The sequence below is a fragment of the Tursiops truncatus genome, chromosome 10 (genome assembly GCF_011762595.2).
Source record: "Tursiops truncatus isolate mTurTru1 chromosome 10, mTurTru1.mat.Y, whole genome shotgun sequence".
In the NCBI taxonomy this organism is placed as follows: Eukaryota; Metazoa; Chordata; class Mammalia; order Artiodactyla; family Delphinidae; genus Tursiops; species Tursiops truncatus.
The window spans coordinates 93,011,015-93,029,358 of NC_047043.1; the positions used below are offsets into that span (position 1 = coordinate 93,011,015).

At 38.1% G+C, this 18,344-nt stretch overlaps 1 protein-coding gene across 1 annotated transcript; it reads left to right on the forward strand.

The window, feature by feature from the left end:
- The first annotated feature begins 6,886 nt into the window (after positions 1-6,886).
- LOC101322836 (calmodulin-alpha) lies at positions 6,887-7,510 on the forward strand. The gene has a single exon (XM_033863723.2). The coding sequence runs from the start codon at positions 6,955-6,957 to the stop codon at positions 7,402-7,404; it is 450 nt and encodes a 149-aa protein (XP_033719614.1). The 5' UTR covers positions 6,887-6,954; the 3' UTR covers positions 7,405-7,510.
- Positions 7,511-18,344: the final 10,834 nt, after the last annotated feature.

An 18,344-nucleotide genomic window follows, 5' to 3' on the forward strand; every position in this document is an offset into this window, starting at 1 on the left:
CTCAGCGGCCATGGCTCACGGGCCCAGCCGCTCTGCGGCATGTGGGATCTTCCCGGACCGGGGCACAAACCTGTGTCCCCTGCATCAGCAGGCGGACTCTCAACCACTGAGCCACCAGGGAAGCCCTAAATTACTTTTTGATGCATCAAAGAACATTTATTGAGCACCTATGTTATGGACTCAGTGTTTTGTGTGCCCCCTCCAAATGCATATATTGAAACCCTAACCCCCAGTGTGATGGTTGGAGGGCCTTTGGGATGTAGTTAGGTTTAGGGTGATGCCCTCATGATGAGATTCGTGTCCTCATAAGAAGAAGAGACAGGAGAGTCAACTCCCTCCCCACAAGCACACATGGAGGAAAGGCTATGTACGCACAAGCTGGAAGGAGGCCCTCTGTAGCCAGGAATCAGCTCTCACCAGACACTGAATCTGCTGGCACTTTGATCTTGGACTTCCCAGCCTTCAGAACTGTGAGAAATAAATGTCTGTTGTTTAAGACACCTGGCCTGTGGCATTTTGTTATGGCAGCCTGAGCTGACTAAAACAACTTACTGTCCTCTTGATCTAGATTTTTTAAACCAGGGAAAGAATGCTGTTGCCTGCATGTGAATGTAAACGTGATACATAATAGAGATGACATACCAGATCACTGAAGAAAAAAATGGACTGGTAAATAACTAACCTGGAAGTACTATGTTATCCATATAGAAAAAAAATCTATACCATTCAAATATAAAAAAAAAATCTATTGCATTTAGGTTAAATACCTAATTATGTAAATAAAATATTAAAATTAAAAAAAAAAATGTAAGATGATTTCTTATAAACTTAAAATAAGAATGAGTTTCTTTAATGAAAAATGTAGAATTCGAACCTTGAATAAAAGAGTTGACATATTGATCCACATAAAAATATCCTGTTCAATAAAAATCACTATAAACAGCCAAGTCACAAACTGGGAGTAGATGTTTGCAACACATGTAAACAATGTAGGATCAATATTTCATATTTATAAAGAATTTCTATAAATTAGCAGGACAGTAACTAATAGGAAAATGGACAAGTGAGGATCGAAGCAGGCAATTTCTAGAAGGGACCATACTGGACTGATGGATAAAGAATTGATAAGATGTTCAACTTCACTAGAAATTGGTGAAATATATGAGAAACAAGGAGATCTAGGAAATCGTTAAAATACTTTAAATTCTTACAATACCAAATGTTGGTAAGGGTGTTTAGAAAGGGACATTTTTAGACCCTATTGTCTTTTGCATAGCTTGATAAGCCTAATTTGCAGAACAATTGTGTAGTATCTAGTAAGTAAAATTGTACCCATTTTTAACCTAGCAGTTCTGTTACTAGCTGTGACTTTAGAAAAACTCCCTAGTATATGAGCAGGGAAACATGTACAGACTTAATTATGGAATCATTTGCATTAAAAAATTAAATACAGTACGTAATGTTTATTACAAGGTCTTTCTTTTACTTGTTCTTTCATGTATTTATTTATCCAGTTTACATGTTCTATACATAAAATCACTTTAAAACCTCTAAATTATCTCATGTCCATTAAATGAAAACAATAATGCTAGGCCTATTTAAATTACAAGAAAAATCACTCTATACCAAGACAGTGTTTTAAAAAACCAAGGTCAAAGGAAGTAGTCTTGGGGGAGGGGCATTCCTGAGCTGGTGGCTGGATCCCGGGAGCTGCTGGGCGAAAGAAAGAAAAAGATGCTTTCAGACAGGAGTGGTTTGATTAGAGCCCAGTGACACAGCTAAAGGGAATTAATCATAATTACATGTCTCAACATAGTAAATCTCAAATGCAGTGTCGAGAGAGAAAAAAAAAAAGCATATGCCATGGCAAAAAGACAAAAAGACTAACAGCATTTATCGGGTGTTATTCTATGTTGAGCATGTTGTAAATACAGTTTATATAAAGTTTAAAGTAACAGGGAAAATATTGCAAATATTGTTTAGGGAGAAATATTTTGTAAAAGAATAATATGGACAGTAATGATAATCACCAAAGTCATTAGAGGGAGTGCCTGGGAAAGGGCTGGTGGGGGAGGACGTGGGAGATTGAGCAGCAGTTCACAGAAAGCTTTAGCTGTATCTCTATATCTGTGAAGATCTCGTCCATTAAAAACAAAAGTTTTGAGGCAAATTTGGCAAACTGAATCTGTGTTGTGGTGAATATACATTAGTTTTTCCCCTAGGTAACTTTTAGTCTATTTGAAATATTCTAAATGTTTAGAAATTTTAAAATTGCCATTGCAGTTATTTTTGCAGTGTGTTTAACTTAGCAGCTTTGTGAAATGTATGGCAACACAGGGTAAATTGCCCTATACTTAATATCTCCAGTGGTAACAAGGCATAATTTAGAAATTTCACCCAGAATTCACTTCTGTAAACTCTGCAGTAACGAAGTAGTTAAGTTCAGGACTTCTATATTGATCAGCACTGCTTTGAATAGAATTCAAAGATTAGTGCTAGAGGAATACACACCTGTGGGAAGGCAGAGTGAACTAAGAGGACTCAGATCACTTACGGATTCACTGCATATTTACATTTTTATATGTTTACAGTGGAAAAAAGTTAAGTTGCACAATGAAAGCATTAAGAAATATGCTTAAAACTTTCTGCTCAAGAAAAACTGCTATAAACAAATTTAGTCAACTGACACACTGATTTTAAAATCAGTAAATCTGAAGACATTGCCTCCATTTTCTTGAGTTTAGTTAGGACACTGCTGGCTGCTTAATATGAATTTTCAGATTTAAATTGGAGTAAAGAGAATGAATGAAGAATATGTATAAAAAATTGATAGGTATCTTTAAAATTTTTTCTATTAGTTTTCTTTGGTTACATTTAGATATCATGTCAAAAAAAAACAAATACTAAGAATGGAAAATAAAGATTTTTCAGCTGAGAGGATTTATGACTTTATTATCAAATATGTAGTCAGTCATTCAAGCAACAGTTAGTTATTGAGTATCTGCTCTGTGCCAGGTACAGTTCAAAGTGCTGAGGAAGGAGCAGAGAACAAAGTAAATGAGAAACCCCTGCCCTCATTTTATTTATGCTCGAAGGAGGAAGGGGTAGAACTTACTTTCTCATCATCTAGTGCCCATATACAAGGACACCTACTAAATGGTAATTGAGAATCTTTGTGGTTTTGGGAAGGAAAGGGGTGGGGGTGTGCACTGAATGGGATTTCTTGGATAACAGTAATTACAGAAGGAAAACACGCACTGGCTTCTCCTGTTATATAAATGAGAACGTTTATAGTAATTTTCTGAGAATGGCATTCTCAAATGTTTTAAGTGCAGAAGGAGAATAAATGGTCGAGTCTGCTTTTCAGCTGTGCTATGACTGCCTGTTTTACTCTTTTTCCTTCCCGACTCTACTGAGCTTATTACTTAATTGATGGGTTTTTCGTTTTCTTTTTTATTCCCTGAAGAGTAAATTATTGTCTTTATTCAGTAAGGAGTTCAAGTGAAATGTAAAGCACTCTTTTATTCAACTAGCTCTTTACTTTCTTGTTAAGACCTTCTGTGTGTGTCAGGCACAGTCCCAGGCTCTGTGTGTTCAGAAATGCACAGCTCGTCCTCCAGGGGGTCTGTGGTCTGACAGGCCAAATGCCAGTGCCAGTTGTCGTGCAGCATGGCAGGTGATCTTAAGGAGGGCTAGACATAGTTCTGAGTGAGCAGTCCTGCCTGAGGTTCAGAAGCTGTGTAGCTGGAAGTTTTTTTTCGTTGTTGGGGCTTCAAAAATGAGTGATTTGGTTTGCCAGATGTGAAGTGTGAGGTGGGCTTCCCAGCAACTTCACAACCCCGTGACTCCCATCAGTCACCCAGTGCATTCATTGCCTCAACGTGCCGTAGCTTCTGTATGTCATTCATTCGGTCATTCATTTATCCGTTGATTTATGCCATCAAATTTAGTATATGTATTATACTCCTTTTGTGGGCCATTTGCTAAGCAGTAGTGAAATGTGTAAGAAAGATGCTGCATTTACCTTCATTTTATATGTCAACACCAATGGCTAGAGTTATTGGCACGTAAGCATTCTAATCCAGATTTTTGAATTCAAAATATTGGGTTGGCCAGAAAGTTCCTTTGGGTTTTCCGTAACATCCACGGAAAAACCCCGACTTTTGGCCAACCCAGTGTGTGAGTTATTATAGTCAGATGGGTAACATGATTTGGTTTTGAATAAAAGTGCTTAGTTATATTCTACAGTGAACAAGAGCATTTGGAGGTTATATAATGCATCTGATCATAGTATCGAACCTGATCAGAAAAACAAAGAAAACAGAATTCTTCTGGAGCTTGCTTTATATACTTGTTTCCACACAATCCAAATAATTCCCATTCATTACAATTCTGGGAGAACACAAGAGCACACAGCAATTTTAGGTAGGTTATCTTGTTGGTTCTGACAGCATCCCTATGGATCATGAATATAGACTCCATGACTTGTCCAGAAACATAGGAATAGTATGTGGTAGAACTCTAACTTGATTCTAGTGTTCACTTCACCATGCCCATGAGAAAACTCTGAAATTCCTACACGCCTCTCATACTTTTTTTTTCTTCTGATATATCTTTTTATAGTTTTAAAGTAACTTTTTTTTCCGTACTTAGCTTTCCTTTAACAAGAAGGCAAATATTTTTTTTAAGTAAAATAAGTAAAACAGTGGGGTAATGTAGCTACCAATATAAAAATGTTTACATTTTTAAAATATGGTAGATTTAGGGAACTGTGAACATAGCCATTTGTGTGTGTGTGTGTGCGTGTGTGTGTATAGAAATATAGCTTCAATAAATTAGATTTCATCACAAATACAAAATTATATTTTTAAACATATTGATATTTCACTTCATCATATGATATAACCACGTGCTGAAGATGAATTTGGAATTTCAAAGACACACGCAAAAGTATAATCCATCAATGGTCCTCATTCTTCATGGTGAATCCTTCCCTTTTAGGATATTTCTTTTCACTGAAATGACTGGACATAAGGCATGTCAATGCAAAACATAAGTGAAGAATTTAGAGAAGCTAACTTTTACCAGGGGAATAGATGGGAAGTAGAGATTAAGGAAGCAGGGAGCCATTGAAAAATGTTGGGTGGAATTGAGAGGGGCTTAATGTAGCGTAAGGGAGATGGGCTTTCAAGAGAGCTCCGAAGTCGGACGAGTGGAAACAAGAAAGTGATAGAGAGCTATAAGGAAGGGTCAGCAACTGTTTAGTAACTGTGTGCCTCTGCAAGACCCCAGTGTCTGGTGTTGTGGACTCAGTGGAGTTCTCAAGATTCTTGAGGTCTGGAAAAACGTTCTCGTCGGGTGAGAAGAAAAGAAGATCTAAAAAAGATAAAGCAAGTCTGAGAGGTGGAGTAGAAATTGAAATTTACGACTATTGTTGTCAGTGGCACACTATGAGCAACTTTTAAAAGGCTTGTTAGGGTAAAAATGCACTTTTTGGCTTTTTAAGAAAGCATACTATGAAGAAAGAAATAATTGATCATATACTCAGAGCTAAGCATAACTATTGGCTTGCTGTCCCTACCATAACAACCAAAAATTGAGGGGAAGGGAGAGCAAAGATGCTGATCTTGTGAGCTTCAGATTGCCACAGCAGCCAGCAAACAACGATTGGACCGTGGATCAGTATTTCAAGCAAACAGTCTTGACTGTTTTACCAGCATAATCCCAGGATCTTCACTTTAAGCCAATGTTCTTTGCCCTAAGAGAGCGTCACGGAAAGCATTTGTTTCTTTGTGACTGAAGAACAATTAATTTAGTTCAACTCACTTTGTTGAGCATGTACTATGTGAAAAAAACGTACCTAGTCCATAAATCCTAGTTCTCCACAACCATAACCACTGGAGGCTGCTGTTTCAACACACCAGTAGAGGCAGTGAATCTCTAGAAGCAAAACAATCTAGGCCAAAACAAATTAGTAAAGGATGTCTGAGGGTAAGTGGTCTTTTTTTTAATTGATATAAAATTTATATCCAGTGAAATGCACAGTTGAGTACTCTCTTCCACATGATTTTTTTTCCACCTTGAATTCTGTGAAACCAGTTTGCCCTGGACTTTCTCCTACATCTTTGGCTATTCCACCCCTCTCTCATCATAGTTACCTATCACTTCACTAAATGTTGATATTCCAATGTCTGACTTCTTCTTTTCTCAGGTTACATATTCTCTTTATACTGTGTTGCTTTCAATAATCTCATCAACACCATATCTACAAATCTAGACCCTATTTCCCATCTGCTCCATTCATACATATCCAACAAGCAATGGGACCTCTTTGCTTAGTGGTCCCATAAGAACTTTAAATTTGCCATGTGCAAAAATGAACTTATTGCCTCTCACTACAAACATGCTTTTAATTATGTTTTCACTATTGGCACTAATGAAAACATACTATTCAAAACAATTCAAGCAATCGAGCACTTTTGTGTGATAAGAGATGTGTCAAACATTGTAAATCAGGTAACCCTCTTTTGGGAGAACTGATAGTTTAGCCATTTATTCACGCCAAACCTGGCCATCATTCTGGAGCTTTCCTCCTTCCTCATTGCACCCACCCAAAATTTCACCTCTCCCTCGTCATCGTGGTCCTTGCTTCTTCCTCTGGAATCTCTCAAATCTGTTTCTTTCTTCAATCACTGTACTTGTCAAAAATCTTTCTACTTTCTTTCCAGACTTCCACACAGGGAGTATTGTTGCAACAGATTCAGACTCTGTTCCTTAGGCATAGAGGTAACGGAGGGATGAATTCTGATTGGAGATTTACTCATCAACCATGTATTGAGTTTCTGTTAGGCATAAAATAAGTCGATTAAAGTAGCAGAACAGAATTAGTCCGAGTGGAGTGAGCGAGCTGAGTGGTTGTGTAGTCGAGTCCCGGAGACTGGTAGCGCTTGCAGCATGGCTGACCAGCTGACTGAAGAGCAGATGGCAGAATTCAAAGAAGCTTTTTCACTATTTGACAAGGATGGTGATGGAACTGTAACAACAGAGGAGTTGGGAACTGTAATGAGGTCTCTTGGGCAGAATCCCACAGAAGCAGAGTTACAGGACATGATTAATGAGGTGGATGCTGATGGTAATGGCACAATTGACTTCCCGGAATTTCTGACAATCATGGCAAGAAAGATGAAAGACACAGACAGTGAAGAAGAAACTAGAGAAGCATTCCTTGCGTTTGATAAGGGTGGTAATGGCTATATTAGTGCAGCAGAGCTCCGCCATGTGATGACAAACCTTGGAGAGAAGTTAACAGACGAAGAGGTTGATGAAATGATCAGGGAAGCAGATATTGATGGTGATGGTCAAGTAAACTATGAAGAGTTTGTACAAATGATGACAGCAAAGTGAAGACATTGTACAGAATGTGTTATATTTCTTGTACAAAATTGTTTATTTGCCTTTTCTTTGTTTATAACTTATCTATAAAAGGATTCCTCCTATTTTCAAAAAAAATATGCATGTATGGTAATTAGGACTTCATTCCTCCATGTTTTCTTCCCTTATCTTACTGTCATTGTCCTGAAACCTTATTTTAGAAAAATTGATCAAGTAACATGTTGCATGTGGCTAACTCTGGATATATCTAATAAGCCCTTCTGCACATCTAAACTTAGATGAAGTTGGTCAAATGAGGGAACATCTGGGTGATGCCTTTTTCTTTAAGTAGTTTTCTTTAGGAACTGTCAGCATGTTGTTGTTGAAGTGTGGAGTTGTAACTCTGCGTGGACTATGGGCAGTCAACAATATGTACTTAAAAGTTGCACTATTGCAAAATGGGTGTTTTATCCAGGTACTCGTACACTATTTTTTTGTACTGCTGGTCCTGTACCAGAAATATTTTCTTTTATTGTTACTTGCTTTTTAAACTTTGTTTTAGCCACTTAAAGAAAATCTGCTTATGGCACAATTTGCCTCAAATCCATTCCAAGTTGTATATTTGTTTTCCAATAAAAAAATTACAATTAAAAAATAAATAAAGTAGCAGAACATAAATATAATTGAATAATAAAGTAGATAACTCATTATGGGAATATCTTCTAAATAATGCCTATTTAATCCATAAATTTTTTCTCTTGTCAACTCATTCTATGCTAATCTTCTAAATGGATGGTTATTTGAATACCCACTTCTGATTCACCTTGAATCCTATCTTAGGTTTAGACTCCCCTGAGACTGTTGTTTCCAAGGGTTTATGCTATTTTGGGAGACATTTTCTAGGCTGCCTTTTCCAGCTGCTGTTGTTTTATCTCTGTCATTCTCTGGTGGTACCTGCCTGCCCACAGGCTCAAATTGCTGCACTTGAAAATCTGTTCACCCTACTTAGTGTAAATTAAAGGGGTTGCTTTATTTGGCTTTCAAGCCTAGTGCATCACAGAAATCTTAGTTAACAGCAGGGTTTGAGGACACCTAGTTAAATTTCCCAACCAGTGGTGCTGGGATTGCTCTGAGCTCTGACATGCTGTCTTGCTGTTAGCTCACATGACAAAAGAGGCAAAAAATAGCTGAACGATACAGCTGGGAAACATATGTAGATCACCCAGCTTTAAAAGGGACTCAAAATAAGCCACATGCTTTCTCTGCTCTTCTCTTTCCCCATTCGTTCATTTCCAGTGTTTCTCATCTCATAGCATTATGGACAGTGGTTAGCTTAGTACCTCCCTCTGCACACACTCATGGAAGGGACAGGATTTTTACTCTTTCCCGTTGGCGAGAAGGCCTCTGATCCCCTTGTGTCTTCTGCTCCTTTTTACTATTTTTTACTATTGGAAGAGGAATGAGTAATACCAGTGAGAATGATTCAGTGGTCTGTCTAAAGCGAAAGTTGAGGTCCTCACTCTCTTCTTCCTTCCGCCCCCTCTCCGTGGTACCCAAGTACCTAAGGGTAGACTTGATTCAGCCTCATGTCCTCTCCTGCTAACAGAGGCAGCTCAGAGTCTTCCAGGCCCTCAGATCTACTTCCAGAAAGGAATCCCAGGATTCTGGATTTGAGGGTAAAGAAAAAGTAACAAGCCCAATTTTGTCCATACTCCAAGGTACATTGTTAAATCCAGCTCTACAAGTAATGAAAGTCCTATTTTGAAAATGGGGCACCCTCTTCCTGTTATTTGTTGTTTCACTTAGGTTGGGATTTCAGGGGAGCCTAAGCATCACTGCTTCCCTCTAGATTATGAACCAGTTTGGGCCTGTGGTCAGGTAAGCAGTGGGAGAGAAAGAAAGAGAGAGAGGCACAGAGGGAGAGAGGGGGAGAGAGAGAGACAGGTCAATCAACTGAGGTAAAAATTACTTCATGCAACATTACATCAACCACATTAAACCATTTCCAGTTGGGACCCAATGACGCCATGTCCTCAATGGTTTATATTTATTTAATATGCATTTGCCTGGAAAATAATAATTCCTTGACAAGCATAGTGCCAGACACAAGAGTTTCAACAGTGAACACAGGAATACATTCCTTAGTTTAATGGGGCTTATATATTTACAATCTAAAAGGAAGGATACATAAGTAATGTAGAATGAGCTTTATAATCAGCCAGGCCAGAAATCAGATTGTGATTCCATAAATGATTAACTGGGATAAAATACATTTAGTCGGTTATTTTCTTAATTTTTTATTATGATAGGTAGCCATGGACATTTTATGAGTATTGTTTCCTATTATAGAGTCAGAGCAGAATAGTAAGAAGTGAACTGGATTAGGAATCGAAAGACTTGAGTGCTCATTCAGGTCCATGAACAACTTGCCTTTTGCCTCTGTGAAGGTCATTAATTTTTCTATAGCTCTCTTTCCTGTCTGCATTTTGGAGAAATCCACAGTACTGTGGTGAAGATTTTGGGAGACTGTGAAGGTAAAGAATCAAACCTTGGTACATCCTAGCTCTGTAGTGAATGCCAGTTCCTCTTCCTTCTCTCCCCAGCCCAGTGTACTCTTTAGTCCTCTCCAATCTTACCACAACTAGCATTGGACTCTGGACTTTTCAGGAGGCAGGGGAGGGGTGGGGTAGAGGATAGAGATTATTTTGTCAGTGTCTTTATACAAGTTGCCAGTGGGGGCAAAATAGAACCATCCTTCCAGAGGGAAATCTCATGACATCTTCTACTTACATTCATATATGTGGCAGTGTTTTCACATCTTTAGCTTCTAAGATCAGAAAATATAAGCTTTGCCTAGATTTTTAAGATACTTTTCAAACTCTAACTCATATTTAAACTAAATATACCAAGTTTTCACAGAATGGGGGGAATGTAAGTTCATAAGCAAACTATTTGTTATTCTAAAAAAAAGAAGACATTTCTAACATACAAGTTGCTGACATTTGCCAGTTTATTTGCAAAATACCAGTGTAGCAAGAGGGAATTTGTCTATGAATGTTCCACATAATGTCCACATACTGAATTTCTTGTGTTAAGCAACTCTAAAACATACTTTCCAGTTTTAGGATCCCAAAGTTTCACCTGTTTTAACACACATTTCTTGATCCCCAGTGTGGAGAAAGAAATGAATCTATTTTGTTTGAAATTATTCATGATGCTCACTCAATTCATAATTCAAAGAGCCTGTTGAGAAGCCTACACTTTCAGATATAATAGAACTTTATTGTAAGGTATTTCATCAGTTACGTTATGAAGATAGATATATCTTCCAATAATAAATCATGTAGCATTAGTAAAAATAAGGAGATGACTTCTTGCTGTTTTAAATCACATTTTTGTTAGAGGGATACTTTAAGAAAGTTTGTTTCTTACAGTGAAGAGTGCTTATGATTCAGTAACTACTTGATCCTCTCTTCAATATCTTCGTCAAAATCAAGCAAAACAAAATTTACTCAGAAACTTTCAAAGTCATTGTGGAATGACCCCATTTTTATCAATCTAACCATCTCTTTATCTCTCTCTCCTTATCTATCCACCACCCATGCATTCATTCACCCCCCATCTATCCGTAAATACATGCAATATGTAAATAGATTTATTTCCTTATTTGCATAAGCAAGATCTGAAATGATGTAAACAATATGAGTAATTTTTTTAAGTAGAGGGATTTTGTTTTTTCTACTTTTTTGTATTTTTGTTGTTATGATTTTTTTTATTTAAGCAATTTTTACCAAAAAAGTGCTTTTAAAAAAAATACAGTAGCATTCTGTATGGCCTAAGCATTCTCAAGTAGAAAGGTTAGGTGTGCTTTGAGACACTCTCTAAAGTGGACCACTCTACTTTCTGTAGGGCAGAAGGCTCTTTGAATTGGGGATGACATCTCTTCTCTTGGTTTCAGTTAGTCACCTTTCATATGTCATGATACCCATCTTGTTGAACTTTTATATACATGCACTAAAGCCCTGGCTTGGAAGTGAAATACGAACCCTGATCATAATCATCCTCTTATTTGTGTGTGTTGCAGACATACAGAGAAACAGTTTTATTATTAACAAGGCTGGTTTCCACCAAGGATACAGATTTTGAAATCTGATCTATGTTAAAGGATTTTTCGAAAGGATTTCTTGTTCTTAGGATTCACTGAAAAAATCTTAGTAGGGCTTCAAAATGGGGAGGTCAGCAGAGGATTTAGAGGGTTTTGATCTCTTGGCTCACTTAGCTTAAGGCAGGTATTTCAAGGTGGGAAACTAACTAGGATAGGGCAAAGTTCATAATATAATAGTTTATCAGTGGTGATCATAGCATGATGAGAGTCTTGAAGTGAGTTTGACAAATGAGCTGTTTGCCCACATGAGGAATCTAAAGTAGGAGACATTTTTGCCAAGGTGAGCAAACTGTTCAGGTATATAGGTTTGTAGGAATTTACTAATGCAAACAGGGAAGATATCTGTTGCTTTACAATCTGAACATTTCTGGGCAATGTTCCAGGAACAAATGATTAACTGTTGATAGAGGTGTCCTCAGTTCACAGTCATGTGAGTTAAGCTGTGTGGATGCAGGTGGTCCCAATTCTCATACCTCTGTAATTTTCCTGCTTCCCAATCCAACAGAAGATTTCTTTTTTCTCTTGGGAGGTGACTCTTTCCTTTGTAACAAATTTGTTATATTCGAGTATAACTAGAGTATAACTACACTTAGCTGTGTCTTCTTAGAGGATAGGGGTAATGCTTAATTTTTATTTTTATCTCCACCCTTTAGACCAAAGCTTAACCTTATGCATAGATGGTTCTTCAAAAATTTTCTGTTGCATTTAAATTTGGTTACTTGCTTTGCTTCCCTGTGAGCCCCTTGTCTCTGGTTATCTCATATTCCTAATCTAGTCTTCCTTTAGTAGAACAAGTGTTTCTTGAGCATCTATTTTATGCCAAACATTGTGTGAATTCACATGTTCTTAAGCTTGAATTCCATTTGAGTCACTCTGAGAGTTTTAAAAATAAAATATTAAGGAGCTTTAAAAAAAATGCTAGCCAGGCCAGCTCCCAGGGTTTCTGATTTAATTGATTTGAGACATGGCGTAGGCATCAGCGTTTTTTAAATCTCTATTTTAATTTTCAGCCAAACTTGAGTGCCACATGATAGTTAGACGAATCAGTGATGAAAAATGCACATGTGGTTTCAGAGAGCTTGGTGGAGGAAGAAATATTTTACACAAATACTCAGGGTAATAATTGTTTGGAGAAAATTACAGCAAGTACTTTAAAGGAAGAGTTTAGGAGAGAACTTACAGCATGGTTACCTAAATTTCCTAAGGGGTCAGAAGAGGATATCCTGGGAAAGAGACATTTAGGGTGAGACTTGAAGGATGAGTAGAAAGTAACCACGTGGTAAAGGAAAGGAAGAAAGAAGGCATGCCTTGGGACTGAAAAGATCGTGATGAGTGAAAGGATCAGAGAGAAGGCCAGTGTGGGGAAGTCCAGTGAATGCAGAGCTCCTCGTAGTGTAATGATTGCGGTGAACTAAGCAGGGGCTAACTAACTCTATCGGGGCTTGTAGGGCAGTGAGTGATTTCTGACTTTATTCTAAGGGTAATGGGAAGCCATTTAAGGTAGAGACTTGATCCAAAATGTATTTTAGAAAGCTCCCACTAGCAGCAGATATTGAAGGAATGTATCTGCAGGAGGGGAGATGGGCTCTGTAAACTAGGATGAATGGAGACTGTCGAAGGCAGAGGGGAATGATAGGTTTGGACAGGAGAGGTTGACGTGGTGATGGGGAAAAATGTAAAGATTTGAGATATTCTTTGGTGGTACAATCAATAGGACTTTTCAATGGCTTGAGTATAGCTATTTGTTAATAATTGGACTGATAGTGAATACCGCTGATTCTACCAGCACTCGCATTCTATAATTGTATCACTTTAGTTTATTCAAAGAATCTTGAGTCACACACATTAAAGCATGACATAGGTTCGTTTAAAGTTCTTGAGCACTCCAGATATTTCAGGCACTGGGTCATTAAGTCAATACAATTTTTTTTTGATGTTTTAGGGGAAGAAAGGAGCTTGAGAAACTATAACTCCTTATGAATATCTGAGAAAATTCAAAACTGTTTTTTTAAATCCAGTACCAAGAAAGCTGTCTCTTTTTCTATGTTCACATATTGAAAGTGAGCTGACCAGTGTGAGCATGCTAGAATGCTCTGCCTGAGTGATCCAGCCTTCAGAGAGTTTAGATTAATGAAGATCATTTTGCTACAGATTAACCTCCTTGGTTGAAGTGCTTTATGTTTCAGAAGGAAGCATAATGAAAAGGCCATCCTTCAATTTGTAGTAAGTATAAAATTCACTCTTTTCCCTGATATATTAATGTTCACACGTCTGTAGTGAACAAGATGATATTTAGTAAAACAAGTTAATATTTAACATAGAAACAATTTAGATTCACTCTGGACTCCCAAGAAGATTCATTACTTATATGTTTAAGTATCTTTACTTATTATTGTAACATCATATACATTTCCTGAAGCAAATTTTGAAATAGTATTTGGAAATCTTGCAGAGGTTGTCAAAGCTATATAGCTGCTGGCTAATATTGATTGCTTTACAAACTTTTACGAATTCCTACTCAAACATTTCACTAACTCTATTGTGGCCCAAGATTTCTGATACTCTATAAAGATACTCTATTTTCTAAAACAAATTCTAGTCAGATTTGTAATTGCTAAGTCAGAAATGGAATTGAAATTCAGACAATAGCTATAATGATGAATATGTGTCATTATACATTTGTCAAAACCTATAGAGTGTACAACACTAAGAGTGAACCCTAATGTAAACTGTGGACTTTGTGGTGAAAATGATGTATCAGTGTAGGTTCCTCAACGGTAACAAATGTATCACTCTGGTAAGGGATATTGAACAAGGCTGTGCGAATGGCAGAGTGGTATATGGGAAATTTCTGTACTCTCTGCTCACTTTTGGTATGAACCTAAAACTGCTCTAAAAAATAAAAGTCTATTAAAAATATAGGTGAGCTTCCCTGGTGGCACAGTGGTTAGGAATCCTCCTGCCAATGCAGGGGACACGGGTTTGAGCCCTGGTCTGGGAAGATCCCACATGCCGCGGAGCAACTAAACTTGTGCACCACAGCTACTGAGCCTGCACTCTAGAGCCCACCAGCCACAACTACTGAGCCCACTTGCCACAACTGCTGAAGCCTGCACACCTAGAGCCTGTGCTCTGCAACAAGAGAAGCCACTGCAATGAGAAGCCCATGAACCACAACGAAGAGTAGCCCCTGCTCGCTGCAGCTAGAGAAAGCCCGCGCAGCAACAAAGACCCAATGCAGCCAAAAATAAATAAGTAAAAATAATGAAGTTCCCTTAAAAAAATAAGTAAAATATAAAAATGCAGGCACTATTACAATTCACATACTGTATGGAAAACTATGCTAATGAGATAGAAGTCTGGATGAGGAAAAACATTACAGAATACAGGTGTCCCAGTGGAAGAGTCACAGGGTCATCTGATCATTATGCTTTGGTATTGAAGCCTGGTATAACTGTGTGTTATGATACTCCTAGTCCAGGGCACATTGCTTATTTTTGTCTTGGCACTGAATTTGTGTCAAGAAATGCACAATACTTTTAACCCCCTTGGAGGTACACTATGCAGTAGAACTATGTTATGACCAGTAGGAGAAGGTAGCATGGTGAATGTGTTTTCTGTGTGTGTGTACTGTGTGTGTGTGTGTGTGTGTGTGTGTGTGTGTGTGTGTGTGTGTATAAGGGGGGGGATGGAGAGGAGGGGAAGAGGGGAAGGGAGGGAGGGGGGGAGATTGATTTTGTAAAGATTAAGAGACAATAGACTCATGATTCAGTTTTCATTTCAAATCTCAGCTCTGCTGTTTTCTGCCCTGCTTCCTCAAGCAAAATGAGCTAAATTCACTTTAACTTTAAAAGTGTGATAATGTCACTACCTCTCGTATTGTGGTGAGGATTAAATGATAAAGTGCTTATATTTGACTTAGCACAGTGGGTGTCACAGATCAGTGCTGCTCACTGTGTGACCTTTGGTAAGTCCCGTAACTGCTTGGGGTCTCCAGTTCTTCATCAGAAAAGAAGGTCATTGCACAAAACTATGGGTTGTAAAATCCAGCTGTAAAATGCCATATGCTTTTCTTTGCTAACTGCACCTCAAGGGAAACAGTCCTGTGACCTATTTTCTCATTAATGCCATTTAGTGAACCACAGGACTAAATATTTTACTAAACTGGAGAAATCAAAACATCATTTTTTTTACAGGTAGGTTTTCATTTTCCCTCTGAAAACCCGGCAGATGTTGGAATATTGAGAACATAGAGAAGACAGTTTCTGTTACATTTCCTGCATGGTAGTAGAGGGAGAACTTATTCTGCTCTTACACAGATATTTGTGCAAGTGTTGTCGGCCATATTCTAAAACCGCACATGACCCAGGACTAAGATTGCCAGATAAAGTTCAGTAGCACACTCCAGCATATTTGAATTTTAGCTAAACAAGTGATTTTTTTTAGTATAAATATTTTCCAAATATTGCATGGGACAGTCACTAAAAATTATTCTTCGCTTATCTGAAATTCAGATATGACTGGGAATTTTGTGTCTTTATTTGCTACATCTGATGACCTTATATCAACAAAATTCACATGGCTATTATTTTAAACTTCTACCAGAAGGAAAAGAACCACAAGTATCTTCAAATCTTTCCTCTCCTCCATATTCCCACAGCCACTTGGTTCAGGGTCTGCTGTGGACTAAATGTTCTTGTCCCCCCACAGTTCACATGTTGAAGCCATAGTGCCCAGTGCAATAATATTTGGAGGTGGGGCCTTGGGAGGTAATTAGGTTTAGTTGAGGTCATGATTTGGGTTTGTCATGAGAGATTAGTGTCCTTTTAAGAAGAGAGTCTCTCTCTCTCTCCTCCATGTGAATGTACATTGAAAAGGCAGCCCTCTTCAAGACAGTAAGAAGGTTCTCAGCAGGAACCACATCCTCCAGCCTATTGATCTTGAATTTCCTGCCTTCACTACTATGAAGAATAAATGTCTGTTGTTTAAGCCACCCAGTTATGGTATTTTGTGACAGCAGCCTAAGCCAACTAATGTTCACTGAATTGTCTCTAAGGCTAAAATGCTCAGTAGTTTCCTAATCTCCTTAGTTTCATTTATTCTTCCATTTGGTTTGATGGAACTTTCTAATAAAACATGCTACGAGGATGAATTTTATCAAACTTGTATAAAATCACACCACTGTGCTGCTTAATATCCTTCAATCCTTCCTCCTCATCTTCCAAATTCATTACTGGGGCATAAAGGTTGTAAATGGTTATGGGAGGCCATCACTGTTCAGAGGTTTACGAGGTAGTCTTTGAAATGACAAGGTTTTTATCCAGGGTCTGTCAGTTCCTACCTGCTATCTGTGTTAACCTCTCTGTGCCTTAGTTTCCTCACTTGTGAAAGGAAACATAACACTACCCAGTGTGTATGTCTGTTGTGGTGTCTGAATGGATGAAATATATTGGTAGGTTGGAAATACTGAGCAAGAACTTGGCACAGAGTAAAGTCTTAAGAAATATTAGCTGTAATGTAATTTTCATGTTTTAATAATGTCATATAATGTCATTTCCATAATGACTTGGCCCCTTCCTCCCCTCCTACCACAAGGCTGTACTTTAAAAGTTCATCTATCTTCTATGCCTGCATTCCTGGAGCAAGTATGCATCTGCGATACCTCTCATCCTTTGCCAATGCTGTTTTCTCTGCTTGGGATGCCTTTTCCCCTAGAATTCACTTTTCCAGGCAGCTCAGATATCTTTTCTTTAGGAAATCTATCCTTGACTTACCATGAATAGTAGTTCCTATCTAAGCTGACACTGCCTGAAATGTCTTACTAACCTCTAAACTTATATATGAGGTAACTAATTTATTAAGTGCTTCCTTGAAAATGTTCATTTCAGCAAGTCATCAGCAGAGTAGAAAATCCTTTGTCATGTGAGTTCCTTAGAGGGAGCGCCTGAGTCAGGGATTTGGGTGCGCTGTGATTATGGAGAATGTACTTTTTCTGAACCACTTAAGAGTGAGTAAAGCAGGATAGGGAAGAAATAGATGAGAACTGATGTGGTCTTACATACAGTCTTGTTTTAGTCTAGGGGCGAGGGGATATTCTGGAACATAGCTTGTACTGGAGTTGTCCCACCTGGAGGTGGGAGTCTTGTTTAACCTGACAAAAGGCATCTCCCCTACTTGGCCAAGGACAGTTTTCCACAGAAGGTTACAGATTTGAACATGACTTGCAGGTCTTCTGGAGGATGAGTGCACTTGTCTGAAAAGAGTATCTGCACAGGCACCAGATGTCTGCTGGTGTCTTTTAACTGGAGAGGACTTACAACCCTTCAGTTTAATACCTTTGTTTTTCTGCTGAAAAACAAATGATTAAGTGATCTGTCCATATCCAATTGTAAATTAATATCTGTAATTAGAACCTAGGTCTTCTATTTTGTAAGCAGGAGCTCTTTGCATTACAGAAAAGATCATTTACTTCTCTGTATTTTCTGTTATTGAATGGGACTGCATACCCATTTATTCACTGCAGTGACTTTACTGAGATTCTGGGTCCCCAAGGCATGCTCGCTGACCTATTTGGAAGGGACAGCCTATGACCATGACAAAGAAACTCAGCTACCTGATTTAAATGAGAGTCAAGCTCACAGTACACATGAAAGGTAGTTTTAACTTGTTATTCTAAGGTTAACACCAACCACGTTAATGAGATCCAAATTGCATTTGTTGAGTCAGAGAATAAAGTGGTGTTTAGGTGAAAAGAAAATTGTTAAAACTGACAAAGAGAGCTAATGATAATGGGATGCTTAATGGTGTG